The sequence below is a fragment of the Magnolia sinica genome, unplaced genomic scaffold, assembly GCF_029962835.1.
Source record: "Magnolia sinica isolate HGM2019 unplaced genomic scaffold, MsV1 ctg293, whole genome shotgun sequence".
NCBI classification, from domain to species: domain Eukaryota; kingdom Viridiplantae; phylum Streptophyta; class Magnoliopsida; order Magnoliales; family Magnoliaceae; genus Magnolia; species Magnolia sinica.
The window spans coordinates 481,033-499,988 of NW_026682804.1; the positions used below are offsets into that span (position 1 = coordinate 481,033).

Genomic DNA, 18,956 nt, shown 5'->3' on the forward strand with positions numbered 1-18,956 from the left:
CTCATCTCATTTTTTGAATAGTGCCGTAAAATGATCTAAAAAAATGGATGGACATTATGGATGATACAAATACATCATGGTGGGGCCTACAGGGCACCGACCCTTACCCATTGGCTAGTGGGAGGGTCCCTAGCCAATCCGCATTCAGCTTATAATAAATATCAGCTTGTTAATTAACACTTTTTTTTTTTTTTCATAATTTTAATTTTTAAATTTTTTTAATTAATTTTTTTTAATAATATTTAACACACCCCCTTGACTTGACTCGTGACTTGGTTGTTAACTTTTTATTTAATTATTATTATAATAATAATTAACACACCCCCTTGACTTGACTCGTGACTTGGTTGTTAACTTTTTTTAATTTTATAATAATAATTAGTACACCCCCTTGACTTGACTCGTGACCTGCTTGTTAACATTTTTTTTTTTTTTAATTTTATAATAATAATTAACACACCCCCTGACTTGACGCGGGACTTGCGGTGCCTAGACCCGGTGACTGTAGCAGATAGTCGGCCTTTGGGAGGGGATTTGGTGTTACGAGGGTAATATACTAGTGGGCGTTTCCCTGACTGTGGGGCCACCTTTACATTTTTGTTGTATATCCATGCCGTCCATCAGTATTTTCAGACCATTTTATGGCATGTTCACAAAAATGAAGCCGATCCAAATCTCAAGTGGGCCACAAGTAGGGATTGAAAGCTACACCATTAAAAACTTCTTAGGTCCAGAAAAGTTTTGGATCAAGCTGATATTTGTGTTATGGCCCACCAAACTGTCAAATCCATCACCACAAATGCCTTACCTATATAGAATGCTAATATTAAATAATAATTATATTTCCCCTTCCACACTCTTTCTAAGTAAAAAATATTGGTGACACCTATGAATAAACCTAGTACATCTTGTGTGAAAAGAGGAATTATAGGATCCAGTAGGGGTGCACATCCAACTGGTAGAATCGTGGAACCGGACCGAAATTGATCAAATGGTCCGATTTGGTCTGGTTCTAGAGTACACCGGTTCTAGTTCCAAAAATCAAAGAACTGATTACATTGGTTTGGTTCTCGGTTTGGGGGTATGTAGAACCGAATTGAACCGTGAACCGAACTGTGGAATCGAGTGGAACCAAACTTGGAACCGAACTTAGAACCGAACCAAGAACCCTTTTATTGTTTCCATATTTGACTCATGATTTATGGTTTACAATGCACAATTTGATTGTTTTCATAAATATATTTTTGCACACCTTATACAATATTTAGAGCATTCATCAAATGCATCACAACACGAATGGACATGGGCTAGATTATAAAATAAAACATGCAATTGGGCTGGATTATAAAAAGCCCAGAACTGTGGAACCAAACTGGTTTTAACGGTCCGGTTCCGATTCGGTTCTAGGGTGCTAACGGTCCGGTTTCGGTTCCGAATATCCTAAAACCGTTAGGAACGGTTCGGTTCCGAGTTCACCCCATAACCGGACCAAACCGACCTGTGTGCACCCTTAGGATCCAGGGTCTAAGGCATTGTGCAATGTACGCTGGTTTTTTAAGTTCTGGCAAGTGGGGTCCACGATTTCTTAATCATGACCACTGGTTTGTCTGGTTCCACTGTTGGTGGACCAAGCTCCAGAGATGTCCTCTGTAGGAATTGTGTGTGTGTGTGTGTGTGTGTGTGTGTGTGTGTGTGTGTGTGTAAACTCAAGTGGGACATCTCTGCACATGGTTTTAGAGGGTATGGCACACCTGAGTTCCATATACACTGATTTTTTAGGATATCCCATAACCTAAAGGAGACCCATCAAATGCACGGTATTGATGTTCTACACACATCTCTACCTCAAGGGAAGTTCACATGAAGTTGATCTTATAGTACCATCACCTCTCCCATACATGGTACTATGAGGTCGACCTCATGGGAGCTTCCCACGAGATCAAGTTGTGTGGGCCCCACCATGATGTGTGTTGAACATCAACACTATCAGTTAGATGATGCACCATTCCATGGTGGGCCACGGGCTTAAAAATCAAATCAATCCATGACTTGGGTTGGCCACACCACATATAATAGTTGAGAGGGGTTACCCTCCCATTAAAACATTTATAATAATTTATTAGGCCCATTGAGATGTGGTTCACAAATCTAGCCCATCCATTATGTGTGTCCCACTTCGATGAGGGGTCAGAGTAACTTTCAAACGCATCCAAATTTCAGGTGGGCCCCACCAAGTGCTTTTGTATATTTTAAGCATGTCTTCACATGATTTTAGATGGTATGGCCCACTTGAGTTCCATATATGGCTGATTTTTGGAATATCCCATAATTTAAAGGGGACCCATTAAATGCACAGTGTTGATGTTCGACACATATCATGGTGGGCCCCACACCACTCGACCTCATGCGAAGTTCCCATGAGCTTGACCAACATAGAATCTTTTCCCCATACATACATACATACATACATACTGTGAACACTGGTAGATCGGCGCCCACGCTTTTAGGCGATCTTGTTTTGATTTTGTGGGGGATATGACTTTGATTGTAAGTTTAGAGTCGTCACTAGCCACTTAATCTAAAAATCCCGTAGTCGGCTAGAACCCGCCTAGTGTGTAAGGCTAGAGAAATTCGAAGATCCTCTTGCCTTAAATTGACTCCCGGTCTGCAATCCAGGATTCCGAGTAAGAGACATCGGTTACAAAGAGGGAAGGTGTTAGGCACCCTCTTTGCCCGTACAAGTGTACGGTCTCTACTTGGTGTTGTAGGAAATCTCAATGGATGAATGATATGGTCGGAGTAAGACTAGGCACATGCGGGTTTCTAATGCGACAAGATCCGAGATTCTGGCAAACCATAGAGCATACATCTGGGGGTGTGTCTAGAGGCAGATGTGATGATGTTTATGTAAACGTAAATAAAAATGGACTAGATCACTAGGAGATTCTGATGTGATATGATCCGATGTATGGTAAGTCACATGGCATACATTCGCAAGTGATCTAAAGAAGTAGTGTAAGACCCGTATCCCAACCCGTACCGTTCCATAGACTTTCGTGATCTTCCCGGTTGAATTTTGGCAACCTTCGACTCTTAACCGGTATTTGCGCGCGACCCTGCGTCACATGCCGTCAACCCGAGTCGACTCAACCCAAGATTTGTACCCCTACGACCACGCCGTCGCCGTGGTTCCGATGCCGCATCTCACGCGCCGAGACGATACCTGAGCCAGGAGATTTGGGCCCGTGTTCATTTCGAGGGAAACGCTGTGCGTTGCAATCCCAAAAGAATGTCCCATCAATCGCATCAAGTGTCAAGTACTCCATCCCTTCATGTCAAGTACAAACACTCATCCCCAAGCAACCCCTAAAGTCAACACACACTCTCTCTCCACCTATCAAGTACACCTATCCATCACTCACATCTCTCACCTATCACCTCTCTCTCTCTCTCTTCCTCATTTCTCTCTCATTTCTCCCAAGCTCCATGGGAGCAACTCACGTCCAAGCTTTCCTCCATTTTTTCACCCACCATGAAGCTTCATACCCCATCATCCAACCTCTAAAATCCAATCTCAACCATTGATTCTTTCTCCTTGGAGCTAGATTGCCCTAGTGTGGAAGAAGGAGTAGTAGTTTTGAAGGTGGGTGCTTCTCTCTCTCTCTCTCTTTTTCATTTTTGTGTGATGTGTGGCCCACTCGGATGGACCCCACCTTGATGTATATCTTATCTAAACCGTCTAAGTCATGTGGACCCTACCTTAGGGGGATGGGTACACACAAATATAAGGTTGACACCAATCAAGTGGGCCACGTCCACATGGGATCCACCAGTCGTGGTCCCCACATGTGGGACCCACCTCAATGAAATGCATGCCCAGGCCGTCCGTCTAGCGTCCCTAGACGCTGGACGTGTAGTGGAGAGTGTACAGACAGTGGTGTTCTAATAATAGAATAAATAAATAAAATATGTACTTGCTTTAAAGTGGTTTTTGTGTGGGTCACTCCTACAGGCCCCAAATTGATGCATTGATCCAATCCACGCCGTCCATCCCATTCCTCAGCTCATTTTAGGCGTTGAGCTGAAAAATTAAGTGAATCTGATTATCTGGCGGGCCATACCATAGAAAACAGTATTTTTTTTCCGTTGGAATCCACCCTGATATTTTTATACACCAAAACACATCGCATATTGGGCTTGTTTGGTTGATCTTGAGCCACAGAATCCAACAAATGAGTCGGATTCTCCGGATGCGGGCCCTACCAGCAAAAACAGTGAGAAAATGGTTCCCAAAAATAAAATAAAAAATAAAAAATCAAACAATGCAGCAGGCGTTACTGCTGTCCAGAGGACACGCAGCGTCCTGCTGCGCTGGGACGTTAAGGACGGGCAAGGACGTGGGTCCCTGTCGTGGGCCCCACCATGATGCGTGTTGACATCAATACCGTGCATTTGGTAGGCCTCCTTTGGGGCAGTGGGCCACCCTAAAAATCAGACGTATTTGGAACTCAGGTGGCCCATGTAACAGGGAACAGTGTGATTGAACGTTTGCCATTGAAACCCTTTTGGGTGTCCCACAAGTTTTGGGCGATTATGAAATTTGTTTTCTTCTTCATCTGGGTCTGTGGGACCTTGTTAAACGTTATGGTGGGCCCACCACGTGGGACCCACTGCTGATGGATATATTCCATCTAAGCCATCCATCCAGCGTCCAGAGGTCTGGATGCTGGCCATTTGCACTCTCGCACGCACACACTTATACATATATTAATATAATATAATATAATATAATATAATATATTACCTTATGATGGTGGGCCACTTCCACGTGGAGCCCACCTTTAATATAAAGGAATTCTGCACCGTCCAGATTCAACTAGATGGTGGGTTACTATATATATAATATTATATAATATATTATATTAGATTTAAAGGAATGAGATGGTGGGCCACTTCCATGTGGGACCCACCAGATGCATGTATCTCATCCATTCATCCACCGTCCAGCTATGGACGGTGGAGCCCGCCTTGATATGTGGTTGTCCGCACCGTCCAATCTAGGACGGGTTAGAAGCGAATTGACTGGCGTACCTCGCACCAGCTGTGGGGTTGCTATACAGACGTCAACAACTCTGTGGGTCCCACCTACCTGCTGTGGTGACACCGGCAAGAGGGTCTGATCATGGGGTATGTGTAACATCCAGACCGTTCATCTCCACCATCCACTGACTAGGACAGTGGATATCCCACTTTAATGTGTATGTTTTAGCCACGCCATCCAGTGGCCCACCCTGACTGAGGACTATCTAGCCATCCATCCATTTGGCTAGCTTGTCTCAAGGCTTGAGACTAAAAATAAGACAGATCTAATATTAAATGGACCACAATGCAAAAACAATGTGAATGAATGTCCACTATTGAAATCCCCCTCGAGTTACATGGTTTTGGACCAATATGATTTTTTTTCCCCTCTATATCCAGGTCTTTGTGACCTTATGAACAGACTAGATGGAAATTGAATGCTATGGTGGGCGCACTAGAATTTAATAGTGGAAATCATCACCACCATTGCCATTTGTGGTATGGTCCGGATGATCTTTGGATCTGATTCATTATTTGGATAATGCTTTAAAATGGTATCTATCGATGGATGAATAATGCGGCCCCTGTAATGCGACCCACTTGATATTCAAGGCCCATGGGCGAGGCCCATTGTGATGTATTCAAGGCCCATGGGCATGGCCCATTGTGATACACTTGAGGCCCTCGTATGAAGCCCAATGCGATGTATGTGAGGCCCAATGCGATGCATGTGTAGCCGCTGCGTTGCATATAAATCCCTTATGTGGGCCACTCCTTAGGAGCAATGTTGGTTAAATGTCCACATTGTTGAGTAGTGATGGTTAGATTCTACATTGTGACTTTTCCTTAGGCCTGATAAGGCCCATCCTCATCATTGTCTAGTGGGTTAACCCAAATAAATGGGCCCTATTGATATTGCTTGGTCCATCATCGGTCATCCACATATGGACCCCGCCTTGCGATCGAGGCTGATTATCGTGATCGATTGTCGATTCTGAGTATCGAGGCAAATTACCGATTGATGCCGTTTATCATGACCGATTATTGAATTTGATTAACGTGACCGATTTTACTGATTTTGATTATCGATCGATTCGATTTTCGTGACCGATTTGTCGATTCTGATTTTCGATCGATCCGATTATCGTGACTGATTTGCCGACTCTGATTATCGATCGATCCCGATTATCGTGACCGATTTACCTATTCTGATTATCGATCGATCCGATTGTCGTGACCGATTTGCCGATTCTGATTATCGATCGATCCGATTGTCGTGACCGATTTGCCGACTCTAATTATCGATCGATCCAGATTGTCATGACCGATTTGTCGACTTTGATTATCGATCGATCCCGATTGTCGTGACCGATTTGCCGACTCTGATTATCGATCGATCCCGATTGTCGTGACCGATTTACCGATTCGGATTATCGATCGATCCGATTGTCGTGACCGATTTGCCGACTCTGATTATTGATCGATCCCGATTGTCATGACCGATTTGCCGACTCTGATTATCGATCGATCCCGATTGTCGTGACCGATTTACCGACTCTAATTATCGATCGATCCCTATTATCGTGACCGATTTGCCGATTCTAATTATCGATTGATCCCGATTGTCATGACCAATTTGCTGACTCTGATTATCAATCGATCCCGATTGTCGTGACTGATTTACCGATTCTGATTAGCGATCGAGGCTGATTATCGTAACCGATTTATCAATTTTGATTATCGATCGATCTCGATTGTCGAGGCCGAGTGTTGAAGCCGATTTCGATTGTCAAGGTCGATTGTATAGGCCGACTCCGATTGTTAAGGCCGATTCTGAGTATCAATTCCGATTGTCAAGACCTAAATGATGTATATACGAACCATAGTCGAGGCCTACAGTGATGTATTCATGGCCCATGGGCAAGGCCCATTGTGGTGTATTCGTGGCCTATGGGCAAGGCCATTGTGATATGTATTAGGCCCACGATGTATAACGCATTTGATGTATTCGTGACCCATGTGTAGGGCTCACATTTCATGTATTTGAAGCCCATGAGTAGGGCCCACCTGTTGTGTATATGTGGCCCTTAAGTAAGGCCCATGGTGTTATATATTAGGTCCTTGTGTGAGGCTATGAGTCTACTATATATTAGGCTTTATGTGGGTCATTTCTTGAGGGTAATGCTGGTTAAATGTCCACATTGTCGAGATCGATTGTCGATGCCGGTTCTTGATACCGATTATGAGTATATGACAGCATAGCATCATGATACATGCCCATACGCATCATCTGTATGTTTGTTATGAGATGTGATTGACCATTGCATATGTTATAGGGTAGGTTATTCATGGGGCTTCCTGATAGGTGGAGTTGCCCCACATAAGAGCACGACATGTGTAGGATTGATGCATGATTGGACTGTGTGACTCATGCATCTCGCATTTGTGTGATATGACCACCGATGCCCTAGCGACATCAGGGCCATAGCCTCCACAGGAATTTTGTGGATGGCTAGATGGGACGCCGAAAATCTGTTCTACATAGGGTGCTATAGATATCCCTAGGTGAAAGTCCCTAAACCCTCTTGGTTCCAAAGGTTGATCCAACGTTTAGACTGAGTAGATGTATGAGCGCATGAGGGCCGTATATCGTTAGGCCGCGTCTCCCACTGTGTCGTGGTCAGTTGGAAGGGGGTACGGCCTTACTTACCCGAGAGGAGGGGGCAATGCTAGGCTGAGTCTGACCAGCTCGAGGAATAAGTCCGCTATCGACGAGCCGGGCCCGATATTGGCAGGCAGATAGTGAGGTCTCTTCTACTCACCTTGTTGTGCGCGATGGGGCGGTAATCTGGTTTGGAGTGTAATAGACCCCGATGATTTTTCAGAGAGGAACCGTACTGATATGTGGACTTATTGAGCAGAAATTGCATATTCATTCATTTATTAATTCACTATCCACTCGGACTGGTGGTGCGTAACTATTTATTACGTGTACCTTCGGATGGCCAGGATTTCGATTGGGCACGCGACTAACCTGAGACCAGGAGTTTACCACATTGAGTCTGACTATCCAAATTTAAGTATGGGACTGGTTTGGATAGAAGTCCTTTGTGATGGACCCCGTAGCTTGCGATACTACGAACTACCATCCCGACTTCACAGTTCAGCTTGGTTATTTCATTCACATCGCATATTGCATTGCATCCTCAACACATGGTATTTAGCTTACTCCCTCCGCATTGCATAGCTGATCTACATTCCTTCATCAATATATGATATTGGTTTATTATATTTTTGCATCACATAGCTTGGATAAGGCTGATGGTATTTATGGGCCTATTAGCATGTCTTCGCATTACTCTGATGTCGTATGATTTATAAACTTGCTAGTATTTCTGATATTATATGCTTTATGGGCTTGTTAGTATTTCCACTTAATATGATTACTCTGATATTGCTTACTAGGCACTTACCTTGTGCACACACTTTCACCACCCACTAAGCTTTCTATAGGCTTATGCACGACAGATGCGTGCAGGTGGCGTTAGGTTGCAGTAGCGTTGAGCTTGGAGCGTGCAGTGGATTTCTGGAGCTTTAATTTTTGAAATATGTATTTCCCTTTCAGCATTGTATTCAAATATTTATATTAGTAGATATGTGATGATGGTGGTCTTCTTGTAATTTTGGTATACTTGTGGTTATGCTTCTTATGAGACAAATGCACGTTGGAAAATCCTCCTTGTAGGATCTCAGGATCGAAATTCGGTGCATATGCACTGGGAGCTGAGAATGGGATACTACGGAGGCTACCGACACCGGATTCGGTGATCGAAAATTTTGTGAGCCCGGTTTTCGAGTTTAGGGCTTGAAAAGCAGGGGGTTGACGAGGGTGAAAATGTTATGATGAATGCTTCAAAAAATAAAATGATCTTTAGCTTGATCTTAAGTTGGCTAGGACATGGACTACACCATGATCAATCCGGGCTTGACTTGTGGGATCCAAGTGGTTGAAAAATCGAATCTTGGAAGCTTAGAGCTCCTTCTCACTCTCACTCTCTTCCTCTCTCTCTCTCTCTCTCTCTCTCTCTCCCTCTCTCTCTCTCTTGGATTGTTGTAGTTGTGTTGTGTGAAATGTGAAGAGGAAATGACTATTTATAGCCTTTTGGGATGACATTATGATAATTGCTTGGTTTGTGAAGGGCAAAGATGATATGGTAGCTTGGGATTGGTTGAGGAGAGAGAAATTCCATGTGACATGCTCTTATGAGCTCTTGGGGATAGGTAAAAGGGTAAATAGGGTGAACTATAGGGGTAATTCCATATGAAAGTTGACTTTAGGATGGGGGACAGCTGTGTACCTAGAGGGGACACCTATCGGATAAGGGGCAGTAGTTGGATTACCGCACGCGGTAGTCCGACTACCGCTCAGGCTGGGTTTGGTTCAGGCTCTGGTCGGTGGGTTTCTTCGGTGCTTTGGTTCGGCCTAAAGTCTTCTTTCAAGATTTTCGGTCAAAATGGTTAGGTGTACTTTTAGAGTTTGTACTGATTTGCATGTACGCTCTAGCTTGAGTGACGGTTAGGGTTTGGATTAGGGTTAAATCTAGGGTTCGGCTAGGGTTATGGTTTAGGTAGGGTTTTGGGCTAGGGTTTAAGATGGGTTTGTGGTTTAGGTTATGGTTATGGTTCGAATTGGGTTTAGGGTTCGGTTAGGGTTTGGACTGGGATTAGGGTTTGGTTTATGGTGTGGTTAGGGTTTTAGGCTAGGATTAGGGGTTTGGTTTAGGATATGATCAGGGTTTCCAGATTGTTTTAGTTTTCTCAAGATGCTAGCCTGGGTAGGGTGTCTACAAATGCCTCTCTTTGGCTGAGGTTGCAAGCAACTGAGTGCTAAAGCGAGTGGACTCCCCGCCCCTCTGGTCAGAAAAGGTAGTGGTTCGAATTTGTTGCCTGCAATTGTATTATTGTCAGTTGACTGTTTGAAAAAGAGATGACTCGCACATATCATGAGGGTTTAGGAAAACATTGTGATTGTCCCTATGTGTTTTGTGACATTACAAGCCACGAATCACAACACTTTCACATTAGATTGTTAATAGCATTGGAAGGTAAGTTTGAAAATAGGGCCTCTACGTGTCGATGCAGCTTTACAGGATTCTCGTACTATTTAGATATGTTGTTTCCTTTGCTACATAATCACCCTAAGAGTATTCCTTCCGTTTGATCGTCAAAGTGGTTAGCTGCCCTGCGCATTGATGCAGCCTTGCGGGGAACTCAGTACGCTGACTTGGACTCGATCAAACTTTCCGAACATCCCCAACTAAGTATGTGCAGATAATCTTCTGTCATGCAGTTTGCTGATTCTGATGCTTTGGTTACAACGGATTGTCTTCACTTGGAGTTTGATTATTCTTCCTAGAGATAGATCAAATATCTTTCTCTTACATTCGACTCGTATGACTATCCAGATATGAAGATCGAACCAATCATACTTGTATCATATACGAATTCGACCATCCTCCGAGGAGACCAGAAGTGATCGAATCTTATTTTAATGTTTGCACTGACCGCAACTAGAGAATATGGAAGGTTCCTCAGTGTACTGCATACTGCGTGCATTTTTTTAAAAATTGTTTGAAAACTATTCTCTTTGGAACTAGATTCCGCAGGGATTTTATTGAATTTTTTTAAAAAAAATATCCGTTCGATCTCGCAGGTGGGCGTCATCGTTCTGTTTTTATTATGCGAGTTAAGTAGACAGTCGTGTTGCCTCCACTAATGTGCTAATGGTTTTTATTAGAGATTTTTTTTTGAAACATCCATCCGACCTTGAAGGAGGGCGTTTTCATTCAGTTTTTATTGTGCGAGTTAAGTAGACAATCGCGTTGCCTCCACTAGTGAATTAATGAGGCTTTAACCATGACTTTCTGTATTTTTTCATATTTTTCTCTTTCTCATTTTGTATTTTCCAGCAATTTCTCGTCTCGTTTTCCAAGATTCCCAATTTCCCGCTAGATTTTGCAATTTCTTGTGAGATATTGGATCTTCTCATTATAACGATCCCCTTTTCTAGCTTTGGTCTGCTGGATATGGTGGTGGTCCGGTCGTCCCATCCTTTCAAAGGGGACAGGCGTGCTATCCCACGAGATTCTGGTGGCGAGTGGTAGTCGGACTACCGCGGATGGTAGTCCGTCTACCGCCCGACACCCGTTTGTCCGATGGTCCGGCGCCCACGCTGGTTTAAGTATGGTTTGTCACCCTTCGTGTGCTGAACGTCAATCACTGGGATGTCGGGTTCTGGGATGTTGACCACAGCTGGCAGGATGATTTTCGGTTTGGACAGTATGGAGATGATTTGGTTTCCCGAAGGGAATTTAACCCTTTGATGGAGAGTGGATTGGATGACTCCAACAGCATGGAGCCAAGGTCACCCTAACAAAAGGTTAAACGAGGCAGAGATGTCAAGGACCTGGAATGTGACCAAGTTCACATCTGGTTCAGTCTTTATCTCGAGGTCTATTTATGCTTCTACCTGCCTTTGAGAGTTATTAAAGGCTTTAACGCTCATGGTACTAAGCCTAAAGGAAGATGGTTCAATCCCCAAACACTCAGTAGTCCTCTGGGGGCAAACGTTTAAGCTCGATCTATTATCAATGAGCACGAGGGGGACCTTGAGATCCTTGTAACGGATGACTATATTGAGCGAGCGCCCATGTTTGCAGCCCTCAGGTGGCAACTCATCATCAGAAAAGGTGATGACTTGTGGTGCGAGGAGTTGTCCAATCATATTTGCCACCATCTCGGGTGATACGTCAGGAGAGATGTGTGCATAGTTTAAAGTTTTTGCAAAGATTTCTCGATGCGATCTTGATGTGCACAGGAGTTCGCAGATGGAAATTTGTGCGGGAATGGTCTTGAGCTGAGCTGTTACGTTGTGGTAGCATCAGCCTTGTGGGTTGTTCCTGAAAAAGTTTCCCGGGTTTCTTTTTGGTTTTGTTGGTTGTCCCTCCTAAAGTACCGACCGTTGTTGCCTACTTCGGCACATTTCGGGTAGTGCCATGGGAATGCCTTTATGTTGTAGGAGGGAACTGTCCTCCCTTTCAAATATACCGGTTCTTGAGACTGTGGTCTTGGTACAGTTTGTGGTAAGCTCAAGGATCTCCCTTGGAGTATGACCGAATCCTCGCGGAGTTTCGGTCGTTCTATGTTGGGACTCTCCTCCCTTCTTTGATGTGCATTTTGTGAGGGAGGGATTCTTTGGGTGTGTCCCAATTGGTGGGGTAAGAGGAGGAAGCTTGGAGATTGGACTGGTGGTGCCCCTTGCAAGGTTAACGAGGTTAGATCGGGGAGGCCCACTGGTAGAATGAGAGGTTTCAATACCAAAAAAATAACCAAAGGCTACGGACTATAGAGGTCTATGGCTACGGCTTTAATCCGTAGCTAAAACTTCCTTAATCTGTAGCTAAAGCATACCTCCCAATCCGACTTTATTAGAGACGGATGATGCTTAAGGGGCTCCATGGGGCCCATTGTAATATATTTATTTTATCTGATCGGTCCATCAATTTTGAAATATTATTTCAGTGCATGAGCCCAATAATTAGAAAGATCAAAAGTCTATGTGGACCACACCATGAGAAAGAATGAAAAATAAATTTATATCGTTAATATGTGGTGTGGTCCACTTAAATCTTAGATTTGACTCATTTTTTGGATGAATATTAAAAATGAGCCATTAAAATGAATGGACGGAGTGGATAATTAACATACACAATGGTGGGCCCCACAAGTCTTAAAATAAAAACCCCTAAAATCCCATCCGCTCTCCCGCGCACCCTTTTGTGAAAAGGAAATCCCTCTCTCTCTCTCTCGCCCGCCCGTGACTCAGCCTTCCTCGCCCTCGCCTCTCTCTCTCTCTCTCTCTCTCTCTCTCTCTCTCTCTCTCGCACTCAGCCCTCTCTCGATCTCTCGCGCTACCTCACCCTCTCTCTATCTCTCAGCCCCATTTCCCTCTCTGTTTCCCAACCTCTCTGTCTCTCTCGCTAGGGTTTTTAAAACCCCCTTTCATTGCAAGAAGGAGAGGAAGAAGAAGGAGAAGGAGAAGAAGAACGGTGAGAGTTAACAACTACAATGCCTTCTGTTTATGGTTATTTAATGGTGAGCTGATCTGAGTAATCATTTGAGAAATGCATGTTCGGGGTTGGATGTTCACAATATTTGTTGGATCATGAAATTTTTGACGAGGTATGTTTGATTCCTTTGTCTATTGTTTGAATCTTTTACTGGATTGGAAGATGTAGGTTTGGATCTGTGGAAAACATTTTTTTCCATGATTTCATCTAGAATCTGTGAAGTTTTCATCAATCTTTTTTTAAATTTTGGTTATGTTATGCTTTGGCACCTTACATGCTCGATTAAATGCCAAATGGCCCAAACTTGTTGTATTGTCAATTGAATCCGTATATGCGGCCCATGTGTTGACTTTTTTGTCTGATTTTTGTGCCATGTGACCTAAACTATGGGTTACTTGTTGCATGATACTGATTGTTTAGGTGAGGGTATTTTGAGTAGACAGAGAGTGTTGTATGGCAGGTTAGAGAGTGTTGTATGGATATAAATTTTCCTCTGCGGGAGGTGCAGATTGAAACAATATTCCCTCAATTACATGGGCAATGTGTATTCCCATGCTTCTGGTAATCACAATATCTCGACTGGTATGATGAGCTTCCCTTTTCTTAGAAAACAAGCTCCTTAAGGAATGTTTAGCACATCAAATTTTTTTTGTCTGCATTACGTACTTTTTATATACCTAACGCATTTACAAGTTATAACTGACGCTGCTGTTAAACATCAATCTGTTGTTCACATGTTGCCTAGCTATTCACTTGGCCCTTATTACGTGGATATATTATGGAGAAAGACATCTAATAGATGTTTAACTTCATGGAGTGATGAAGTCTCATGGTTATGTTTGAGTTTTGTGTCCACATTGCCCATTCATGTCAAAATACGCCCTCTTTTGTTGGAGGTAAGCTACTAGCAGGTATGGGCCCGGGGCTTCTTCGATTTTGATTAGTGGATTCTTTGTTATTCTTTTTCATGGTTTTGTTGCATATTTTTTCCTCTAGTATTGATCTATGTTGTGTTGTGTTAAGTCAAATGCATGCTAAGTATCGATTATTTCCTTATAGAACATCATTGAGTTCAAGTTCAATTCGATTTTGATCTGGTTGCCTGACCTGTATTGTCTCTTGTGAATGCATGTTGTGTTTGAGCTTTGATTGGTGAACTTTCATGTTCTAAATAAAATGGTATTCTTGTATTTTTGGTGAACTGACCCATTTCACTGAGGAGTTTCAGTCCCAGCCAAAACCCGTCCTGTTTCAGTGATGAGTTCTGATCTCAACCAATGCGACAGTCTGGTCCATTCCAGGTAAGTAAACACCGGTTATTGCTGAGGCTCATCAAACAACTTGCTTCTGTCAACCCAATTGCCAATGGGACTGTCAGGACTGCACTGGACACTGGTTTTAGGGTATGCTGAATTCTTCTAAATGCCTTTTCAGTTCATTCCATTTCACACACTTACCACCCACTGTCTAAGAAAATCACTCTTACTCTTGTTTTTAGCACGATATAACTTTGTGCTTAGCATCTCCAAACTTTAGTGTCAGGTTGATTTTGTCCAAGAGGTTTATATGGTGCCTAGCTTGTTGTTTGGTTTTTGGTTTAGAAACTTGACACTTACACATGCTTCATATTAGTCGAAGCTCGAATTGTTTTAATTTTTAAATCTTGTTAATTTTGAAAAGTTTCTCCATCTTTATCTTTTTCATTTAAATGCATTTCAAAATGTATTAGATGGTATCAAGGTTTTATTGATGTTAAGTTTTACCTACTTGTCTCCTCTTTTATTCAACTATGGAATGTGGGTTTTTGGGTGTGTTTGTGTGTGTGGTTTCTTTTGCAAGAATAATACTTGATTTATATTTGATTTCAGGCAGATCTCCTTTTGTCATATGGCTATGAAGATGACTTAAAAGCCCTTATCCCACATGTCCCTCGACGTTACCAATGCCTTCTCATGTCTGCTACTTCAAGGTATGGTATCTCAATTCTTTGTGTACTGGATTTGAAAGCTCATTCCTTTTCATTCATCACTTACTGCTACCAGCTTTTAAAGTTCATATTTATGTTCTTGTACTACTTTAAAAAAAGTTCTTGGAATACTTTAATGGCTGTAAATGTCAATAACCTTAAATGGTCATGTAGAAGAAATCAATTATACCTATTTACAAGTGCGGGCATGGTCCGGTGATCCAACTTGTTGATCTGATGGACCACACCTTGGATGGAATGTGCTCCAACCAATTCTGGTTAATTTTTAACCAAGTTACTGATTAAAGTCAACCAAGTTGGATGGAGTCGATCTGACTGGGCCAGTTTTTTAGTACACGACAGTTTTCAGGATACCGCGTTAGTTGTAGTTTATCAGCTAACTTTGAAACTGTGCACAGGTTGCAAGCTGGGGTGCTTACTTGTTGAAAAGAAATGTATTGGCAATGTCCTTTGCACTGAGGGACTCACATGAGGCACAAGTGCAATTTGCTTTGGAAAGAGGTGTGCCTGCAGTTATTGGTGTGCTTGGAACCATACAGCTCCCTTACCTATCTAGAGCCTTTGACATGGCTCACTGTTCGCGTTGCTTAATCCCATGGGAAGCAAATGGTGAGTATTACTTAAAATAACATATGACTTAAATTATGTACCAGCTAACAATAGAGCCATTTTCATTAGGAAAAAAAAAACCATACTGCAGCTTCTAAACTTATCGTTGTCTTCACACAGTTTCATCTCCACATTCTCATCTCTACAACACCCAAATCTCTGCTCATGCTGCTTTCTAACTGCCTAACAGTTTGCCTCATATAGCATGCTGGGTCCTCTTTTTCTTCTTCTTCTTTTTTTTTTTACTACTTTATAAATTAAAATTTGTATGCTTGTGTATCTTTCAATGTTATAATGTTAACTTTACAATGAATCTTGCATTGCGAATCATGTTAACCTTTTCCAAGTCGCTCCTAAATTTAGTCCAATCAATTCATGGCAATTGAGTAAGCTCTTTTCTATTGGTGGAGCTATTTTAACAAGTATATGAAATTTTAGTAGATGAACTCTTCTACCAAGGTACCCCTATTACTAAACTTATTGCCGCTGCATGTGATTGGAACTTGGAACCGTAGGGAGCAACCTAGATCTAAGTCTCTTCATAACTTTTTGTTGATTTTATGCATGTCTTCTATATTCTAGGACTTATCTGGCAGTTGCTACTTGACCTTCCAGCACTGATACAACCAGATATGGTTATTCATCTGGGATTTCTTTCTGATGGATCTACTTACACTTGTTTACATCAAGAAAATCTTAGCTCTGGAAAACATCTATTAACATCCTTTTGGAACTCAAGACTGCAAAAGATATTCATAAGACACTGATGTGCGATGCTCTTCACACTGTGATTGATTGACCTCATTGGTGGAGCTTGTACTTCCCTTCTTATAATTCTTCTAAAAATGTCAACAGTGGCCAGATTTGGTATTATCTATTAATACCTTTAAAGTATATGGATCTCTAATAACTTCAACTTCCAAGAAGTATTTAATTTGGCAGGGTGCTATTTGCTTTAAAGTACAGGTATTCATCTCCATATGGTCTGAATAGCTAGTTTCTGAAGACTTTATCCAATTCATATCATCCTGTACTATTTCAAAATTTCACCAAGCAATCATGAGAGTTCCTATTTCTGATCTGGGCCTTAGATAGGAATGATTGGTGAAATAGGACTCCAAAAGCCAACAAAAATTGCTGGGACAAGGTGGTGGTTGTGATGATGATGATGACTCTTCACTACTAACTCCCAAAGAACAACAATAGGAGAATTCAAAGGTGATGATGATGAGGTACATGATATATGTTCTTGTTTGGTTCAGATGCTGCCAGTCTCTGTTGGCTAAGTGGCTGTTTTTGATCCAGAGTTTCGTATGTCTACATGTTCTAAGGGGATGAGGATATATACTCTGTTTTACCTAACTTTTTTTAAAAAAAAAATTGTGATTCTGTTTTGTTTTGAACAAACTTTTTACGGGATTTATGCTTTTTAGGAAGGAATGTTGTTTTTATAAATCCTGCTTATGAAATGTTGCTTTTGTTATTTGCTTTTGAAAATTTCTCCACTTGTTTTAGGCTTACCATAATAGCAGGAAAATACCCTGTGCTTGCGGAAATAAGTCTTCTCGTACTGTGTAGTCAATTTATGCTTGTTTTAAATATAGGTCTTGTCCATCAGGTGGGCCTTGCAGTGAACGTGTGAATTCAGGTTGGTTGTCATTAGCTAAAGGATAACTAGGTTTCTACCTGCCTATAATCTGTATCTGGGTAGCTAAAGCTAATGTGGTTGTCATTATAATGTTAATTGAACATGTGTTGTGTGCATTTTGAACTAATTTTGAACTTGTTGTGTGCATTTTGAACTAATTTTGAACTAATTTGGCACTTGTTTTTTTATTTTTTTAATATTGAATGAATTTTGTACTCTATATTTGAACGTATTTATAGTCTTAGGCTCCATTTGGTCATCACATTAGTATTTATAAAAATATTTTTTTTTTGAAAACCAAATGGAGCCTAAGCCCTTTTTTAACTCCGCCAATGTAACTCCTTGCATTACCGATCCCAAGCCCGGGTAAAGGAGGAGGGAGAAGAGCTTTAGAATGAATCGTCAACTATGGAAGAGATCCTGAAAATGCAATGAGTATTTCTAGTTTTATGGTTTTACTTGTACATTCCTGTATTGATTACTCAAGCATGACGGTTATGCGCATTCTTTCAAGTGGATGTTGTATGTGGGAGGGTTGGAGCTGCATATTTCAGATTCAAGCACTGGTACGTCTCTTGTCAAGAATGCACATGTGTAGTTCATCAAACAATACATTATGTGATATCATGTGGATGATATATATGTTGTAATTTTTCTCATGTATTTTGCTTAAAATCCATGTTTATGCATGATTCTCATGCATTGACATAGATTTGGGCCAAAAAAGATCGAAATGGAAAATTTGAGAAAATAGGAGAAATTTTCTTTTATAAAATAAGTATTTGGGGCCAAGTGGTTATGTATTTGCTCCATTAAATTTGCTCAAAATTAATGGAGCAGACCCGAATGTGCGTCGGAGCTATCCGGATGAGCGGGGCTCCCTAGAAGGTGGGAACCGCTGTTATGACCATGATGAAGCTGTCCATTTCCTATGGACAGCATTGGAGGGGCCTGACCATTTGGACAGGCCGTGTTTATATATTTGCTCGAAATTAATGGAGCAGACCCTAAAGTGCGTCGGAGCTATTCGGATGAGCGAGGGTCCTTGGAATGAGGGAACCGCTGTTATGACCATGATGAAGCTATCCATTTTTTATGGATAGCATTGGAAGAGCCTGACCATCAGCGCCGGATGGCCGTGTTTATATCTGTATTTACAAGGACCATACCCTTAACCTAAACCAAAACCTATATCCTAAATCCTAAACCCGAACACATTCTCAAATCCTATAAGCTATAACCTAAACCTAAAACCTATAACCTAAACCAAAACCTATAACCTAAACCAAAACCAAAACCTATAGCCTAAACCCAAACCCATTCTCAAATCCAAAAACCTATAACCTAAACCTAAACCTTAACCTAAACCGTTAACCTTTAACCTAAACCTAAACCAAATCCAAAACCTAACATAAACCCGAACCCATTATCAAATCGCAAAACCTATAACTTAAACTAAAACCAAAACCTATAACCTAAACCCGAACTCATTCTCAAATCC

General features: G+C 41.8%; 1 protein-coding gene across 5 annotated transcripts; it reads left to right on the forward strand.

Annotated features, from left to right (window-relative positions):
- The first annotated feature begins 13,909 nt into the window (after nucleotides 1-13,909).
- Nucleotides 13,910-17,536, forward strand: LOC131236206 (probable methyltransferase PMT2). Of its 5 annotated transcripts, none has more exons than XM_058233338.1 (4): nucleotides 13,910-14,122; nucleotides 15,080-15,180; nucleotides 15,597-15,807; nucleotides 17,412-17,536. In XM_058233338.1, exons 2-4 carry the CDS (start codon nucleotides 15,154-15,156, stop codon nucleotides 17,447-17,449), a joined length of 276 nt encoding a protein of 91 aa, XP_058089321.1. In that variant the 5' UTR covers nucleotides 13,910-14,122; nucleotides 15,080-15,153; the 3' UTR covers nucleotides 17,450-17,536. The 5 variants fall into 5 exon arrangements, with proteins under 5 accessions (XP_058089321.1, XP_058089319.1, XP_058089320.1 ...); XM_058233336.1 differs by lacking the exon at nucleotides 17,412-17,536 and adding an exon at nucleotides 16,921-17,290 and having other exon boundaries at nucleotides 13,911-14,122; XM_058233337.1 differs by lacking the exon at nucleotides 17,412-17,536 and adding an exon at nucleotides 16,921-17,290 and having other exon boundaries at nucleotides 13,911-14,107.
- Nucleotides 17,537-18,956: the final 1,420 nt, after the last annotated feature.

Excerpts from the sequence above, each read along its gene's own strand:
- LOC131236206 (XM_058233336.1), top strand. The coding sequence starts at position 15,154 with ATGCCTTCTCATGTCTGCTACTTCAAG. Across the intron at positions 15,181-15,596 it reads CTCATGTCTGCTACTTCAAG|GTTGCAAGCTGGGGTGCTTA; the intron begins GTATGGTATCTC and ends AACTGTGCACAG. Across the intron at positions 15,808-16,920 it reads AATCCCATGGGAAGCAAATG|GACTCCAAAAGCCAACAAAA; the intron begins GTGAGTATTACT and ends TTGGTGAAATAG.